Consider the following 19,403-nt stretch of genomic DNA (forward strand, 5'->3'; position numbering starts at 1 on the left):
AAACTCTGGCATACTGAGGCTGGCCCTTCCACACTGCACTTATTCAATTTTGGTTACCAAGTCTAGGTGTAAGCACTGCCCGGGATCCTTGAGATCTTTAGGAAACTTTTATGCACCTAGACTCTGACGTTGTCTATGGAATTGAGGCATTTGAGGCTACTGGAGGCTTTGGAAATCTGGGCCTTACTGAAATCTCCCTATAAAATAGCTTTTTATTTTCTTATTTACTTATGTAATTCATTCATTTGGTCTGTAATAACTTGTAAACAAATATTGGGGTAATTAGTGAAAGGGATGGGTAGCTACATGTTTATGGGGTAATACGGGTAGATATCATGCTTATAGGACTTTACATCTTGTCATGTTTAGCTCACCATGTTAGAAATCATTCCTATAGGTTTCAAATAATTCTGTAATTGAAATCATGTCTGCAAGTCTTAAAATCAGCCTCACATGTAGATGTCATGCCTATATGATATAATTTAACCCAGATTCTGTTATGACAAGTGTTTACGTATGTTTCCAGGTGTCATCATGTCTGACCGTCCTTAAAATCGGTATTAAAGTTAGATATCATGCCTATAGGGAACCATACATTAAATTATTCCTGTCAATCTAACCTAGTCTAAATAAATCAACTTAGTCCACGTTTTAGTTAACTTCTTGGTTTAATTAAGTGGCTGATATTTGTTAAAATAAGTTCTTTCAAAACTGCCTCAATTTACCATTAGATAGAATGCCTATGGGGATTAAAAGGTCTGTTTTAAAACTTTCCATGTTTCACTATAAGACGTAGTTATCAGTGTTTCACGTAGGCTAGCCTGTAGGGCGTTTCTTCAAAATTTGCAATTCTGAAACTGTTATTTGTGACTTAATGTCTTTCTGATCCTAACAGTCTTTAAAACCAATAGGCAACTGCTAGGATCATTACTCCTGAGTTTGTAAAAATAAATTGCTTGTCTTCTGCGTATTCACCTAGACATCCTGCCTTAGGATACTGTTTACTTAAAGTCCTCAATTGTGCTTGAGTCGTGCTATTTGTGTGCCTTGTTTGAGGAGGAAACTTTGAGCCTATGATTGCTCCCTTTTATCTTATGTGCTAAAAGTCCTAATTATTTTGCGTGTCGCCTTAGAATTTTCACCTTTAAAACCTTAGGTGTCTATCTAGAACCACCTATAGGTAGAGGTCTTAAATCCCTCCAGGACCATTAAGAAGGGACGAGTAACAGCACGCAATAAAGATAGCTAACCAAACACTCGCTTTGAATGACCACTAAGGGGATGGGAAGGGTAGATATGGGATATAATAACTACGTACTAATGTCACGTGCAACCCCTCATCGAGAAGTGTTTACCGGACATTGTGTGGGGTAATCCTATAGGCTAACCAACTTAGGACTCCTCCTTTACCAAAATTCCTTTTTCTATTTAAAACCTTTGTTTTACAACTTGTTCAAAAATCTTTATCTTATTACTTGAGTTACCCAACGTGCTTTACTTGCAATCTATTTGATTCAACTGTTTATTTATATGGACTAATTTGTGAATATAAGTTCGACCGGTACCCACAGTTGTGGACCAAGAGGGGTGCCTAACACCTTTCCCTCAAGGTTATTTCGAGCCCTTACCCTAAATCTCTGGTAATGCAAACCAATCCAAGAGTTAATCACTCTAGGTGCCCTAACTCACCATAACTCATTAGGTGGCGACACTTCAAATACCCAATTCCCAAAAGGAAATGAGTTATCATACCCCATGGAATGTCGAAACCCGAACCTCTCTCCGCGATGTGGGAAAAAAGGGGGCGCGACAGCATGGCAACTCTGTTGGGGATATCTTTTAGGCTCTTACCATAACGAACTTGTCTTTTACAAATTAGTCCAAGCATGCTTATCTCGTACCCTTCTCCCTTATTTGAATTTAACCGCCGTTTTTTGTTTAAGCATTTATGGTTCTTTATTCCAGAAACTGACTTGTCTCTTTGTTTTCTTTTCCTGTAACTGTCTTTCAATTATTCAAATACTGTATTTATTTTTCTTCCTACTTGCAAGTACGTGACTACATGTTATTAATTGCTGCCTAAATCATGCTCTGCATCATATTCCACTCGTGCGTCTCAAATCCTATAGAAATGCTTTAATGAGTGGTTTCACTCTTCCTATTTACTACCCTTAAATTTGAAAAGGCTTATCTACAATAAAACCAGTCGATCAGCGGTGTAGTCGATGGTTCCGTGCCTTCCCCCTCAAGTTGTCCGCTTGAGAGTACCAGTCTAAAACCCCATAGAAACCTTAATTTGGTTAAAATTATGCATGCATCATGGTCAAACCTAGTCGTATCAGTTATGTTGTCCACATAATGATCCTTTAAGATAATCCTTATCCAAAGTCCATCGGGTTTTCCATAATCCCAATGGACACAACCACGTTCTGTGCATTAATTTAGAGAACTAAATGCCGATATGTTTATCATAAATATATAAATAGTCGAGTCCGGTGGGGGTAAGGTCTAACCCTTTTGTTTTGCAGAAAATGAGGCACGAGGTCCCCAAATTTGGTGTGGTTAGCAACATTCCACCATTGCTGCTAGATTGGTGGGAGGACCTTTCCTCAAGTGACAAGAAACATGTGAGAAAGTACCTGGGTAACCTGCCTTCCTTGCTAGATATTGAGCCAAACAACAAATTGATCGAAGCTGCCACTTTATTCTGGGATAATGAAAGGGTTATCTTTCTTTTCGGCGACATAGAAATGACACCGCTTCTAGAGGAAATTGGAGGGCTTGCGGTATTGACTTGGAACAGTCCCGGGCTATTGGTACCAGAAAAACCGTATGGGCAGGGGATTTTTAAAGATGATGGGGATAAAGAAGAATGTTGACCTAGTGTGCTTGAAGGAATCTTACATACCTTTCGAATACATGTACGAGAGGTATGACTATAGCAAGTCTTTTCGTACTTACCATGATGCGATCTCTCTCACTTCTCTAGGTCACATCCACCGCAGAGTGTTTGTATTCATTGTGTGCTTCATAGGCCTGATAGGGTTCCTAATGAAAAAGGGATGAATCCACACTAGGTTGGCCATGGTCGCCAAGACTTTAATAGAAGAGATTAATGGACAGACATATACCATAGTCCCCATGATCATAGCTGACATCTACAGGGCTCTGGAGCGCTGTCAAAGAGGGGTCAAGCATTTCGAGGGTTGTAATTTGTTGGTGCAATTATGGTTGTTGGAGCATTTCCAAAAGGGTCGATATCGCCAAGAATTTCCACGAAGGGCTTGGAATGACCATATTTCCTTCCATAACCCTAAGCAGATGACTTACATTCCAGACAGATTTGCTCAGTCAGAAAGCGCCAAAGAATGGGTAGAGTTCTTCGACAATCTGACCGAGGAACAGGTGTAGTGGATGTTTGAATGGTTCCCAACAGACGAATTTATTATCATATCCAGGGAGCTCCGCACTTGGTGCTGATCGGGTTGGGAGGCATATACCCATATGTCCCTATGCGAGTTATGAGGCAAGCAGGCAGAAAACGGGTTGTACCAAGGGTTGTCAAGATGAGTCATTTTAGGGCAGACTTTCAAGATGACGATGTCCCTTACAAGTGCCAAGCTCAACTCATGTGGCACTACAAAATCATTGTGGAGAAGAACACTGTTGAACCAGACAGGTATCATGCAGGTGTGAGCCTCTCTACCCATCATGGGTCGAGGACAATCTAAAAGGAATGGTGATACCAGGGGCCGGTTGAGGGAACAGAATCATAGATGAAGAAGCTGAAGATCAAGTCAAATACAATAGGCTGCGCAAGAGGGTCCACGACTCTGAGAATGAGCACCGGAAAATACATGAGAGGATTGTAAGGTTGATAGAGGAGTGGAAAGAGATGGCAGTCACTTCCAACAGGAAACTGGAATATCTGGAGCGAGGAATAGTGGAGCTGTAAGGTAAAGTCATCAAGAGGATTGAAAATTGCTAGAATGCTGAGGGAGCTGAAGGAGGACATCTGGCCAGAGCCTACTTGCTGCTGGGACTGCGTAAGATGGGGATCTGTATGATGGAATTCGGAATATCAAATCTGGGGAAGATCTTTCTGGGACCAAATAGACTATATTTACTTGCTTTTCTTAAAATGTAATAAGGCTAAGTGCCAATAGTGACTTACTTTCGTATCTTATTATTGTTTTGGGGATTCGTCTATTTTTATATTATGAAATGAATTATTTATTGGCATCTAAAGTTCTCCAAATCTATTTGTCGCTAGGCCTACCTCAGGCACAACTAGGCTCCCAAGTTAGAACGCGAATTTACATTTCCGCAATATGTGTTTAAATACTGCAAACATTTCAGAATCCTCACTAACTTGTTACCTTTTTTTGCTTATTTTTATTATTATTTCCATCCCCTTAGGTTGGTTCACTCATACTAGTCTCGTTAGCATATCATACCAAATCTAGAGGCCCTCCACCTCCTCCTCCTCCAAGCAACACAAAGGGAAAAGGAAAGACAAAAATGGATGACTTAAGGGGTATCCGAAAGGAAAATATTGAGAACGGAGAGACTTCATATGGCCGTATTACTTTGGCCCCAAATGATCTAGTCTTTAGACTGGAACAAAAGATACTGGAATTGCAATGAAAACTTGAGCAGGTTCGCAACTTGGCAAACTTGTCACTCACCCTTAATGTCCCCGATTTCGACCAACAAAATAAAAAGAACCCAACACCTCCTCAAAACATACAGAACTAACAAAATCAAAATCCTCCTACGCCAAATCATTACACAACTCCACCCCAAAATATCAATCTGCTGCCAATATCAACTATACCACAACATTATCATCAACCAATTCCATACCCACCAACCACCACTTACCACCCTCCCAAAAACACACCACAACCTATCCCAGATCCACAAAACTCCACCAATGACCATCACTACACCCAAGTTCCTGGGACCCATCAAAGCAACCTTATATATGTGGAAATTATACCTCATTCTACCCAACCAATCTCTTGTGCACCGGAATCCTCCGAGAAGGACTTGCTCATTAAAAACATGGCTGAAGAACTCAAGAAGTTAACAAGCCGAGTTCAAGGTGTTGAGGGCGACAGAGGAATAGAAGGTTTGAACTATGAAGATCTGTGCATACAACTGGATGTCGGACCGCCAGAGGGGTACAAAACTCCCAAGTTCGAAATATTTGATGGCACAGGTGATCCCAGGGTTCATTTAAGGACCTATAGTGAAAAGCTTGTTGGGGTCGAGAAAGATGAAAAGATGTGGATAAAGATCTTTATAATGAGACTTACTGGGGACACTTTGTCTTGGTATATCAGCCAAAATACCATAAAATGGTCCAATTGGGTAAGCATGGCATCGGATTTCATGGGTCGATTCAGGTTCAACACAGAAAATGCACCAGATATTTTCTACATTCAGAATCTTAATAAGAAATGTACTAAGACTTTTTGTGAGTATGCTACTCGTTGGAGGTCAGAAGCAGCCAAGGTCAGACCCTCTTTGGACGAAGAACAGATGAATAAATTCTTTGTCAGGGCACGGGATTCGTAATATTATGAGAGATTGATCATTATCGAAAATCACAAATTCTTTGACATCATCAAACTCGGAGAAAGAAACGAAGAAGGAATCAAGAGTAGGATGGTAACAAACTTCAAGGCCTTGCAAGCCACGAATAAGGTACTACAATCAGGTGGCATATTGAAGAAGAGAGATGTTGGGGTAGTAATGGCGGCCTAGGGACCAAAATATCCACTTACATAGTAAACACCTCCACCCACGTATCAAACACCCCCACCCACATACCAAGTATCACCGCCTGCATATTGGCCCTCATCTCCCAAATATTCCCAACCACCCACTGTCCATCACACCTATAATTCCCAACCATCCCACTTCCAATCACCACCAGCTCGCCAAAATTATCGAAGATCAAGACCCAACTTCGACCGTAAGCCATTCAAACAATGCACTGCCATTGCTGAGCCCATCGACCAACTATATGAAATGTTGAAATCCACAAGTTACGTCACCCCTGTTCCCTCTGTGGCACTAGAAAATCCATCCCAATAGGTCAATACGAACAAAACTTATGCATACCATTCCGGTATGAAAGGGCACACCACTACTGAGCACCAAACATCGAAGGATAAGATCCAGACATTCATTGACAACAAGGTCATACAAGCAAAGGAAGCCGCGCCTAATGTCCCCAACAATCCCTTCCCTGATCATAGAGGTGATGGTGTATATGTGATAGAGACAAATGAAGAATGGGACCCTGAAGGGTCAATCAGGCTTATTCGAGAAGGCGTTGACTTTAAGGTTGCGGTCACACTTAAATCGGGCTTATTCAAGAAGGTGATGACTTTAAGGTCACACTTACTCCTATTGTGGTTCAAACTCAGGCACCTATTGATGTCAAGGTAAATGCATCAATTCCATTTAAGGTAGAAATAGCTCCACCCGCAGCCACCTCTACTCCATTTGAAGTAGAAGTGGTCACACCTTTTACTGTGATGGTGTCAACCATGCCCCTGTTCAAGTCAAAAGCAATACCCTGGGATTACGTTGCCGAGGCTCAGTGGAAAGGGAAAGCCAAGATAGAGGAATCTAATGCCGCACAAGGAATGACTAGAACTGGCAGAGTCTATACACCCGAACATTTGGGAGGATCAAGTAAGGAGGCCACTACTAGGCAGCCTATCATTGAGACTAGGCCAGATGACCTGTGGAGGAAAGTGCAGGCAAAGGAATACATAATTGCTGACCATTTGAACAAAGTCCCTGCTCAGATATCTATCCTGTAACTATTATAGAATTTAGAGGCACACAAGAACGCCTTGATGAAAGTGCTGAGCGACGCTTATGTACCCAAAAATATCACTGGTGGAGAAATGGCCAACATGTTCGGTAAAGTGCTGGAAAGCCATAAGATTATCTTCCACGAAGATGAGCTACCGCCCGAAGGCTTGAATCACAATCGAGCACTGCATATCATAGTGCAATTTGAAGACAAGTTCACTGCCAAGGTCTTGGTTGATGGAGGGTCGATCCTAAATATTTGTCCATTGGACACCCTGAAAAGGTTGGACAAAGGTTTCCATGAAATACGGGCAGGAAGCATGAATGTGAAGGCTTTCGATAGGTCCTAGAGGGCCACGATAGAGGAAATCAACCTTTGCTTGCAGATGGGACCAACTTGGTTCGACGTTGAATTTTAGGTGCTTGACATACCAGCCTCATATAATCTTCTGTTGGGCCGACCATGGATCTATGCTACTGGAGCCGTGCCTTACACACTACATCAAGCCATGAAGTTTAAATGGAAACGCCAGGAAGTGATCATCCACGAAGATGGGAGTACCCCCATCAACACTAGTCAAACCATCCCGGCCATTGGACATAGAAGATGGCTAAGAGGGGAAACCTATCATCACATCGAACGGGTCAATGTCGTCGAGAAGGATAAGAGGTAGAGTAACAAAATAGAAACCATACTAGCATGGTCTGGATATGAACCTGGCAAAGGGTTGGGAAAGTACCTCCAAGGTATCACCAAGCCAATACAGCTGAAAAATCATGGTACCACTTTTGGTCTCGGATACTAGTACACATAGGATAGTATGAAGCATGCATACTAGGGCTCAACATGGCAGTCAACATGAACGTTCAGGAGTCGCTGGTAATCGGTGATTCAGATTTGCTTGTGCACCAGGTGCAAGGAGAGTGGGACACCAAGAATTCCAAGATATTTCCATATCTGTACCATGTGCAGGAATTGAGAAAGAGGTTCACAAAGATAGAATTCCGGCATGTGCCCAGAATTCAGAATGAGTTTATCGATGCATTGGACACTTTTTCATCTATGATAAAACATCCAGATAAGAACTATATTGATCCCATTCCGGTGAGGATCCATAATCAGCCGGTATATTATGCTTATGTCGAGGAAGAAGCAGATGGAAAGCCTTGGTTCCATGACATCAAAAGATACTTATCAAAAGGATAATACCCGGAGCATGCAAATCACACACAGAAATGCACGCTCCGGAGATTGTCATATCATTTCTTCCACAGTGGGGGAAACTTGTACAAAAGAACTCCCGATTTGGGCCTACTAAGATGTGTTGACGCAAAGGAAGCTTCTAAGCTACTTGAGGATGTGCATGCTGGGACCTGTGGTCCGCACATAAATGGTTTTGTCTTGGCTAAGAAGATACTCAAGGCAGGTTACTTTTGGATAACCATGGAGACGGATTGCATTCAGTATGTCCGCAAATTCTTTCAATGTCAAGTACATGCCAATATGATAAAAGTGCCACCAAACGAGCTAAATGTAACAAGCTCACCTTGGCTATTCACCGCTTGGTGAATGGATGTTATTGGTCCGATTGAGCCCATGGCTTCAAACAGACATAGATTTATTCATGTAGCCATTGATTACTTCACAAAATGGGTAGAAGTTGCATCGTACAAAGTGGTAACCAAGAAAGTCGTCGCAAATTTTGTCAAGGATCGTATTGTCTGCCAGGGTTACCGAGTCCATTGTTACTAATAATTCCGCCAAACTCAACAATGATCTGATGAAAGCTATATGTGAAGCTTTCAAAATCAAGCACGAGAATTCCACGACCTATAGACCTCAAATGAATGGAGTCGTAGAAGCCGCCAACAAAAACATTAAGAAGATACTAAGGAAAATGGTAAAGAACCACAAACAGTGGCATGAGAAGTTACCTTTTGCTCTGTTAGGGTACCGCACCACGGTTCGCACATCAATCGGGGCAACTCCCTACATGCTGGTTTATGGTACTAAGGCTGTCATCCTGGCCGAAGTAGAGATTCCTCCTTTAAGAATCATATAGGAAGTTGAACTTAGTGACGTAGAGTGGATAAGGAGCCTCTATGAACAATTGGCCCTTATCGATGGAAAGAGGATGAACGCAGTGGGTCACGACCAACTTTATCAAAACAGAATGTCCAGCGCTTTCAACAAAAGAGTCAAACCAAGACAGTTTGCACCAGGGCAGCTGGTATTGAAGAAAATATTCCCACATCAAGATGAAGCCAAAGGGAAATTCTCTCCCAACTAGCAAGGTCAGTAAATGTTTCACAGAGTACTAACAGGAGGAGCACTCATACTTGCAGAAATGGATGGAGAAGTCTGGCCAAAACCGATCAATTCAGACGCAATCAATAGATAATATGCTTAGATATTTTACATTTCCTCATTTGATATAATTGAACTATGCTTGACCTGATTCCCAATTAAGAGGGGATACGTAGGCAACTTTATGGGTTCGGTCATATTATAATAAAATTTTCATTTCCCCCAAGATCAGAAACTGGGGCAGAATTTTGAGGAGGGTCCTCAAAATTCCAGAGCAAGTCTAGCCAACACCAATACGCATTAGACGGTCAGTAATCAGTTAAGAAACTAGGGCATAATAAATTCCGAAAAAGGTTCAGCAAGGCCTATTATCCGCAAACAGCTGAAGGATCATCTACCAAATTGGGGCAGAACTTTGAGGAGGACCCTCAAAATTCCATAAGGAAATTGCAATGTTTTTGAGATGTGTCACAATCACTAGTTCATCAAAATTATTTGATTCATCAATGCATTTCTAAAACAGCTCTATTTTTTACAATTGCATATTTTTGAGAAACTCTACTTCCATAACAGTCAGGTGTTACCCAAGGGAACTCGAAAGGCTTTCAGAACAGAGCAGAGCAAGGCCGGCAGACGAAGCAAGAACCAACCTCCCACCCACAAAACTCGCAATTTTCTTTGAACGCAGGTACATTCGACGTAACGATAGCACTCGCAAAACATGCCATCAGATATCGAATACATCTCCAGCCAAGAAACACATTACTCTTATATGCTACTCACTCTTTGCATGGGACTAATCCTTGTCCCCATACTTGCATGAGGCTAATCCTTGCCTCCCTATTTGCATGAGTCTAATCCCTGACTCTACATTTTGCATGAGGCTAATCATTGCCTCTCTATTTGCATAAGTCTAATCCCTAACTCCACATTTTTCATGAGGCTAATCCTTGCCTCCCTATTTGCATGAGTCTAATCTCTGAAATGAGTCTAATCCATGCCTCCCTATTTGCATGAGTCTAATCCTTGACTACATGAGGCTAATCCCTACCTCCCTATTTGCATGAGTCTAATCCTTGACTCCATGAGGCTAATCCTTTCCTCCCCATTCGCATGAGGCTAATCCTTGCCTCCGTAGTTGCATGAGGCTAATCCCTACCTCCCTACTTGCATGAGGCTAACCCCTGCCTCCCTACTTGCATGAGGCTATCCTTGCCTCCCTACTTGCATGAGGCTAATCTTTGCCTCCCTACTTGCATGAGGCTAATTCTTGACTCCTCACTTGCATGAGTCTAATCCTTGACTCCATCTTGCATGAGGCTAATCCTTGCCTCCATATTTTCATGAGGCTAATCCCTGCCTCCACACTTGCATAGGACTAAGCATTGTCCCACTTTGCACAAATATTGCTCTATTTTTAGCACTATCTATTTGTTTTTCAATCAGGCGAAGCTCTGCCCTCCATTTCACAAGACTAATCATTGTCTTGATAACATCGTGACTATTACATATCATAGGCTGAAATATTGCCAATCTATCTAAAGGCATCATCCTCATAGCCGGAAGACACCATACCATGGCATGAGGATCCCTCAATTTTGCATATCATTATTCAAAGGCGTCATAGTTCGGAGATACAATTGTCATGGCCCGAGAACATCATTTCATGGACTATAAATCTCTCACTAAACAATTCATGGCCCAGGACGTCATGGTCTAAGGACGTCATCTTTAACCGTCCAAAGACAACCTTCATGATCCAAAGGGAATCTGTATCATGTTTAGTTTTTCGCAAAATACATGTTTGTAGCATCTTTTATCTGCAAGTAACTAGTAAGCAACTGCCATACTAGCAGGAGCAATCTCGCTCCAGTTCCCTCCAACCATCCCGAGCTTTAACCGCTCATCGTAGCCACTTCTGCATCGCGTGTCCGTTCTTGTAGTAATTTCATCGGCATACTCCGCGGATGAACCCAGAACTACACATGGCCTGATTCTTATAAAACCAAGGATATGTAGGAAACTCGAAAACTGGAGTTCGGCCTTTGTCTTTCAAAGAATCCCGTCCAGTCAAAATTGACCATTATTTCTTTACCTGAAAACTCTTTCATCCTTCCCAGGTAAAGAGGGCCAGCTGTTGATACCCAATATTTTCCTATATTTTTATATATGAATAAATACCTTTCAAATAGCATATATATGCATATATAAGCATGCACAAGGTTTTTATAATTTTTTCCATAATTTTAAGGATTTAAATTGATTTATTTCCTTCCCTTTTATTCATAAAATCCCCAATAATTATCCCCCCAAATTATTGTTGTGATAATTTAGTCATTTAATTTCTATATTTATGCCAAAATATGGTTAAAATATTTTTTATGCTTTTTTATAATTGTATTTTATATTTTTAAAGCTAAATTACATATAATTACAATATTAGCCCCATTAATGTATAATTACATTTATATGCGTAAAATTGATCTCCTATATTTTTAAAATGTGAAATATCTATTTTAAATCATTTTAGTACACAAAAATATTTTTTAGAAATTATTTATTATTTTATTATAAATTATATTGGGAAAATTGGCTATTTAAAATATAGCCAGATTTGCCTTTCAATTTCAGCCCAATTAAAACCCAACCACAACCCAATTTCTAACCAAATCACCTGACCCAAACCCTGAACCAGCCTACCCAACCCAAGACCCGTCAAATCCTGGCCGTTGATCTAAGAGATCAACGGCCCTCGTCCGTTCATTCCTTTTTTATCCCAAACAACCCTCTAACCCTACCTCATTTCCCAAATCCGTCGCCTTTGTATTCTCTCATTTCCTCTCCTCTATCAATGCCCCAACCTAACCCTAGCTCCTTTAACCGCCGACTTCCTTCTCCGGTGATCTCCCTTCAACTCCTACGCCTCCAATGGCTCCTCTATTGTCATGCTCACCTTCTCTGAGACCTTCAAGGGCCCTGGGCTATGCTGACTTGTATCTAGGGTTTGCTATTTGGCTATTCTTGGCTACTACGGTGTGATTTCGAGCAAAATCACACTATATTTGTCACGATTTTTGGGTTTCTAAATAGGTTTTTTCATCTCTATTTGGGTTTCTTCTGAAACCCTAATTTTTGCTTACATTTCCTAGATTTGTACGATTTTTAAACGATTTTAGTCTGTGTCTTTGATGTTTACAATATCCTTGCAACTCTTTATAAGAATCATCAATTGCAAAGTGTTTTCACCTTCTTCTTAATATAGGGTTTTCGGAACTTCTTCTAAAACATTGTTTAAACCGATTCTTTATGTTTAAACTTCTATCTCTTGAATATTTCGAATGATTCTCTGATTTTACTACTTCTTCAACTTGCCTATGTTGAAAACCCTAATTTCTTAGTTTCAATCTTGGGTTTTTGAGTTTTATTTTGATAACTTATCCAGTTAATCTATATGTTTCTGCAATTCTATGATTTTACCCTATGATTGCTTGTTACCTAATTATGGCTATCCCTGCCTATTGTGTGATTTTACCCTATTTGCTCACCAATGTTTCTGATTCTTCACTTCTCCTATATGTATCATGCCTATTCTACTAATTCAGACTATGCTCTACACGAATACCTAATTTATATACGAATTTTGTCCTACTCGACCTCTTAGAGTTCTGGTTTTTTGCTTATTGTGTGCTTGTTCTTATAGTTTGTGCTAAATCAGTACTATTTTCTACTTTTGGATCCTTGAGTCTTTGTGATTTATCATTCACTGATTTTGCATGATATCTCTACTGATTTTTAACCTTTTAGAATATTTTCTAACTTTATTCTGCGGTCAATTATGCTACTAATTGATTTCTTAAGTCCTTTCCTTGATTGAAATATGTTGAACCTAGCCTCTATTACATGTTGTGTACTTGTACCATGCAGAAAATATTTCCTTATTTGTTATGCTCAGCCTTATACGATTTCCTTCCTTATTTGCCACATGTTTATTACCGTTTGATGTTGACCCCTCAATTAAAGGGAGTACTTACCTTGATTTTTCTCTAATTGGTTCTGAGTTCCATAATTACTGATGAACTTTGTTTTTTACCTTATTTGCTACTTGCTTTCAAACTATATATACACATTCTTTCATTAACACAAGACATGAACACTCTTGGTTCAAAAAACTCTCTCTCACACACTTCAAACTTTTTGCTCTCTTTTTGTGCTACTTGCTACTACTCTAGGTTAGTCGGCTGTAGGCCAAGGCTAAACATTGTGTTCTCCTGCTCTTTCACTTTGCTTACTATCTTCTTTACTGGTATGTTCTAGTTTCAATTCAAAGTTCCAACAACAATATGATTCTTTTATTGCTTCAGTTCATCCTGTTTCTAGTTTGCTTTTACTTATGGTTTTGTTGTGAAACCTGCAGTTAATATGCTTGCATGATTAGCACATTTTGAACTCCCTTTCCTTAGAATCAGTGTAAACATGTTATCCCTTCTATGTCTGATAAGTTGTTTCTGAGCATGTCTGTACCAAGTACCTCTACTTACTATGTGTTTATAGTCATGTACTCTATGTACCCCAAATCCCTTGACCCATGTTTGTGACTGCTGAACTTGCTTTTGTTATGTGACTCCTGGCTGTGTATGAACCTGTCTTAAAAGTATTGTGTTTGGACTATTGTTCACTACTCCAATCTCTTTTCAAACTATCTCTATTATTTTACTAAATTATTTTCAAACAAACTTCCTTTTAATACAACTTTTCCATTCAAACCTTTCAACTTGTGTCAATCACTTTTCACTCTACTCCTAAGTCAATAAGTTTTGCCCCTTTTAGTATGTGTACTGCCTTGGGATCCTCTTGAGAACCCTCTGAACTCTGGCATACTGAGGCTGGCCCTTCCACACTGCACTTATTCAATTTTGGTTACCAAGTCTAGGTGTAAGCACGGCCCGAGATCATTGATATCCTAAGGGAACTTTGACACACCTAGACTATGACATTGTCTATGGAATTGAGGCATTTGAGGCTATTGGAGGCTTTGGAAATCTGGGCCTAATTGAAGGGTCCCTATAGAAGAGCTTCTTATTTTCTTATTTACTTATGTAATTTATTCATTTGGTCTATAATAACTTGTAAACAAATATTGGGGTAATTAGTGAAAGGGATGGGTAGCTACATGTTTATGGGGTAATACGAGTAGAAATCATGCTTATAGGACTTTACATTTTAATCTGATTGCCTTACCAAGTAGAAATCATGCTTATAGGACTTTACATCTTATCATGTTTATCTCACCATGTAAGAAATCATGCCTATAGGTTTCAAATAATTCCGTAATAGAAATCATGTCTGCAAGTCTTAAAATCAGCCTCACAAGTAGATGTCATGCCTATAGGATATAATTTAACCTAGATTCTGTTATGACAAGTGTTTACGTATGTTTCCATGTGTCATCATGCCTTCCAGTCCTTAAAGTCAGTATTAAAGTTAGATATCATCCCTATAGGGAACTATACATCAAATTCTGCTTGTTGATCTAGCCTATTCTAAATAAATCAACTTAGTCCACGTTTTAGTTCACTTCTTGGTTTAATTAAGTGGCTGATATTTCCTGAAACTTCTTCCAAAACTGCCTCAATTTACCATTAGAAAGCATGCCTATGGGGATTAAAAGGTCCATTTTAAAACTTGCCTTGTTTCACTATAAGACGTAGTTATCAGTGTTCCGCACAGGCAAGCCTGTAGGACGTTTCTTCTAAACTTGCAATTCTGAAACTGTTTTATGTGACTTAATGTCTTTCTGATCCTAACAGGCTTTAAAACCAATAGGAAACTGCTAGGATCATTACTCCTGAGTTTGTAAAAATAAATTTCTTGTCTTTTGCATATTCACCTACACATCCTGCCTTAGGATACTATTTAATAAAAGCCCTTAATTGTGCTTGAGTCGTGTTGTTTATGTGCCTTGTTTGAGGAGGAAACTTTGAGCCTCTAATTGCTCCCTTTTATATTATGTGCTAAAAGTCCTAATTGTTTTGCCTGTAGCCTTTGAATTTTCACCTTTAAAACCTTAGGGGTCTGTCTAGAACCACCTATAGGTAAAGGTCCTAAATCCCTCTAGGACCATTAAAAGGGACGGGTAACAGCACGCAATAGAGATCGCTGACCAAACACTCGCTTTGAATGACCACTAACGGGATGGGAAAGGTATATATAAGATATGGTGACTACGCTCTAATGTCACATGTAGCCCCTCATCGAGGAGTGTTTATCAGACATTGTGTGGGGTGATCCTATAGGCTAACCAACCTAGGACTCCTCCTTTACCAAAATTCCTTTTTCTATTTAAAACCTTTGTTTTACAACTTGTTCAAAAATCTGTATCTTGTTATTTGAGTTACCCAACGTGCTTTACTTGCAATCTATTTGATTCAACTGTTTTTATATGGACTAATTTGTGAATATACGTTCGGCGGGGACCCACAGTTGTGGACCAAGAGGGGTGCATAACACCTTCCCCTCGAGGCTATTTCGAGCGCTTACCCTAAATCTCTAGTAATGCAAACCAATCCAAGAGTTAATCACTCTAGGTGCCCTAACACACCATAACTCGTTAGGTAGCGACTCTTCAAATACCCAATTCCCAAAAGTAAATGAGTTATCACACCCCATGGAATGTCGAAACCCGGGCCTCTCTTCGCGAGGAGGGAAAAAAGGGGGCTTGACACTTCTATCTACGGTTTTGTTGCTCAACCTGAAATTAGCATGTCTACTTCACTGTCTTCTTTACTGCGTGCGATATACCCCCTTAGGATCCCCTTCTAGTATGTCCCAATGTGACTATGTTTCTCTGATCCCTGGCATGCATCTTCGTGTATGAAGTAATTGGCTATCCAAAGCCTAGTGGTTTTGTATTAAGTCTACAGTTCATGCTATACTTTGAGAGCCTTGACCCCTTTTAGGCTCCTCTGGTTCTTACTATGTGCCCTATGCTTACCCCAAATCCCCATTACCCCTAAGTGGATGTGTGCATCTGTTTGATTCGATGTATTGAAGTGCTGATGAACTTCTTCTAGTTCTGCACTTAAATTGATTGATTGTTGCTCACCTGACCCTCTTTAAATTGTCTTATTTAATAACTCCTTATGTGTTTTCTTACAAAAACATTTCAAGAAAATGTTTTTTTAATACTATTTTCCTACTAAACCTTCCAAATTGAGCCAAGCACTCTCACTCTACTCCTAAGTCACTAGGTTCTGCCCCCTTCAGTGTGTGTACTGCATTGGGATCCTCTTGAGAACTCTCTGAACTCTGGCACACTGAGGTTGGACCTTCCATACTGCACTTACTCAATTTGGTTACCAAGTCTATGTGTGAGCACTTCCCGGGATCCTTGAGATCCTTAGGGAACTTTGACGCACCTAGATAATGATATTGTCTATGAAATTGGCATTTGAGGCTATTGGAGGTTTTGGAAAATCACTTGGGCCCGCTTCAGGCTCCCTATAATGTAACTTCTTCTTTTCTTTTATCTATTTATGTAATTCATTCATATGGTATGTAATAATTTGTAAACGAATATTGGGGTAACTAATGAAAAAGGGTGGGTTGTTACATATTTGTGGGGTAATACAGATAGAAACCATGCCTATAGGACTTTATATTTCGCTATGTTTACCTTACCATGTTAGAAATCATGCTTATAGGTCTCAAGTGGTTCCAATAATAGAAATCATGTTTATAGGTCTTAAAATCAGTGTCACAAGTAGAAACCATGTCTATAGAATATGATCCAATTCAACTTCTGTTATAAATATTTATATGTGCTTTCATTTGTTATCATGCCTACCAGTTTCTAACATCAGTTTTTTAACAACTACATATCATGCCTATAGGGAACAACACCAGAAATTCTGCCTATAGAGTTAAACCAGTTTAGTTTAAATAAATCAATCCAGTCCACGATTAGTTCACTTCGAAACTAGTCTAATTAGTGGTTTGTTTTTACTGAAATGAATTCTTTCAAATACTGCCCTAATCTATCACTAGACAGCATGCTTATAGGGACTTAAGAGTCAGTTTTAAAATCTGCCCCCTGTTTTACTATATAAAATGTAGTTCCGCGTGCAGGCAAGCCTATAGAGCGTTTTCAAATCATGTAACTCTAAAATTGTTTCTGTTACTTAATGTCGTTCTGATTTTAACAGGCTTAAAAAATCAGTAGGCAAACTGATAGGGCTATTACTTCTAAGTTTATAAAATAAATAAACTACCTATCTTCTGTGTCTTGATATTCATTTAGACATCATGCCATAGGATACAGTTTAACAAAAGGCCATTATTTGTGTTTGAGTCGTGCTACTTTTGTGCATTGTTTGTGGAGGTAAACTTGAGCCTCTAATTGCTTCTTTCCTGTCTTATGTGCTAAGGTCCTATTTGTTCTTGCATGTCGCCTTAGTATTTTCTTCTTTAAAACTTAGGGGTTTGTCTAGAACTACCTATACGTAGAGGTCCTAAATTTCCTTCAGGACCATTAAGAAGGGATGGGTAACAGCACGCAATAGAGATTGCTGACCAACACTCACTTTAATGACCACTAAGGGGGTGGGAAGGGTAGATACAGGATATGATGACTACGTACTAATGTCACGTGTAGCCCCTCATTGAGGAGTGTTTACCGGACATTGTGTGGGGTAATCCTATTGGCTAACCAACCTAGGACTCCCCCTTTTTCCAAAATTCCTTTTGCCTAAACTTTGTTTCGTATGTATACAACTTGTTCAAAATCTTTGCCTTGTTGTTTGAGTTATACAACGTCCAACGTGATTTACTTGCAAAATATTTGATTCAACTATTTATTTGTTAATAGACTAATTTGTAAGTATAAGTTCGGTCGGGACCCACAGTTATGGACCGAGAGGGGTGCCTAACACCTTCCCCTTGAGGTCATTTCTAGCCCTTATACTAATCTCTAGTAATGTAAACCAATCCAAGAGTTAATCGCTCTAGGTGCCCTAACGCACCATAACCTGTTAGGTAGAAACTCTTCAAATACCTAATTCCCAAAAGGAAATGAGTTATTACCCCCCATGAATGTCGAAACACGAGCTTTCTCCGCGGAGGAAAAAAGGGGGCGCGACACTAAGTACGACACGTACTACTATAACGTAATGCCATTCGGACTAAAAAATACCGATGCGACTTACCAACGCCTAGTAAATCGGATGTTCGAAGAACAGATAGGAAAATTAATGAAAGTTTATATTGACAATATATTGGATAAGTCCATGCAAGCAGAGGACCATTTGAAGGAAACTTTCAACATATTGAAAAAGTACAATATGAAGCTGAACTCAGAAAAATGTGCATTCGGAGTCGGGTCCGGGAAATTTCTCAAATTTATGGTGTCCAACCGGGGAATCGAGATCAATCCCAATAAAATCAAGGCCATAGAGGACATTACCGTAGTGGAAAATGTCAAGGCCGTTCAGAGGTTAACCGGGCGCATAGCCACTTTGGGTTGATTCATCTCGAAGTCCTCCGACAAGATCTATCGATTCTTCTCACTGTTGAAGAATAATAATAACTTCTCATAGACCCCAGAATACGAACAAGCCTTAAAAGAACTCAACCGGTACCTCTCGAGCCCACCTTTGCTTCATACTCCGAAGGCTGACGAACAACTTTACCTATAATTCAGTATCCGAGATAGCGATAAGTAGAGTCTTGGTCCGAGAAAAAGAAGGTACGCAATTTCCTATCTATTATATTAGTAGAACTCTAGGCGAGGTCGAAACTAGGTATCCTCACCTAGAAAAATTGGTGCTCGCTTTGCTAAGTGCCTCTAGGAAGCTAAAATCGTATATTTCAATGACATCCCATATGAGTTGTAACTACTTACCCGTTAAGAAACATAATGCATAAACCTGAGATCTCTGGACGATTGGCCAAATGGGCCATGGAAATCAGCGGGTACGATATCGAATATCGACCCCGAACCCCATCAAATCTAAAATTTGGCGGACTTTGTGGCTGACTTTACACCGGTTCTAATACCCGAGGTCGAAAGGGAATTATTGTTGAACTCAAGGACTTCCTCGGGGATCTTACCCCTCTTTATGGATGGTACCTCGAATGCAAAGTGGTACAGACTTGGCATCATGTTGAAACCACCTACAGGTAATGTAGATCAACAATCTATTAGGACTGTAAAATTAACTAATAACGAGGCCGAGTATAAGTCCATGATTGTAGGTCTTGAGCG

General features: G+C 40.0%; 1 protein-coding gene across 1 annotated transcript; it reads left to right on the forward strand.

Moving 5' to 3' along the window:
- Positions 1-7,684: 7,684 nt before the first annotated feature.
- Positions 7,685-8,044, forward strand: LOC138881389 (uncharacterized). Its single transcript, XM_070161611.1, has one exon. It carries the CDS (start codon positions 7,685-7,687, stop codon positions 8,042-8,044), a length of 360 nt encoding a protein of 119 aa, XP_070017712.1.
- Positions 8,045-19,403: the final 11,359 nt, after the last annotated feature.

The sequence above is a fragment of the Nicotiana sylvestris genome, chromosome 11, assembly GCF_000393655.2.
Source record: "Nicotiana sylvestris chromosome 11, ASM39365v2, whole genome shotgun sequence".
In the NCBI taxonomy this organism is placed as follows: Eukaryota; Viridiplantae; Streptophyta; class Magnoliopsida; order Solanales; family Solanaceae; genus Nicotiana; species Nicotiana sylvestris.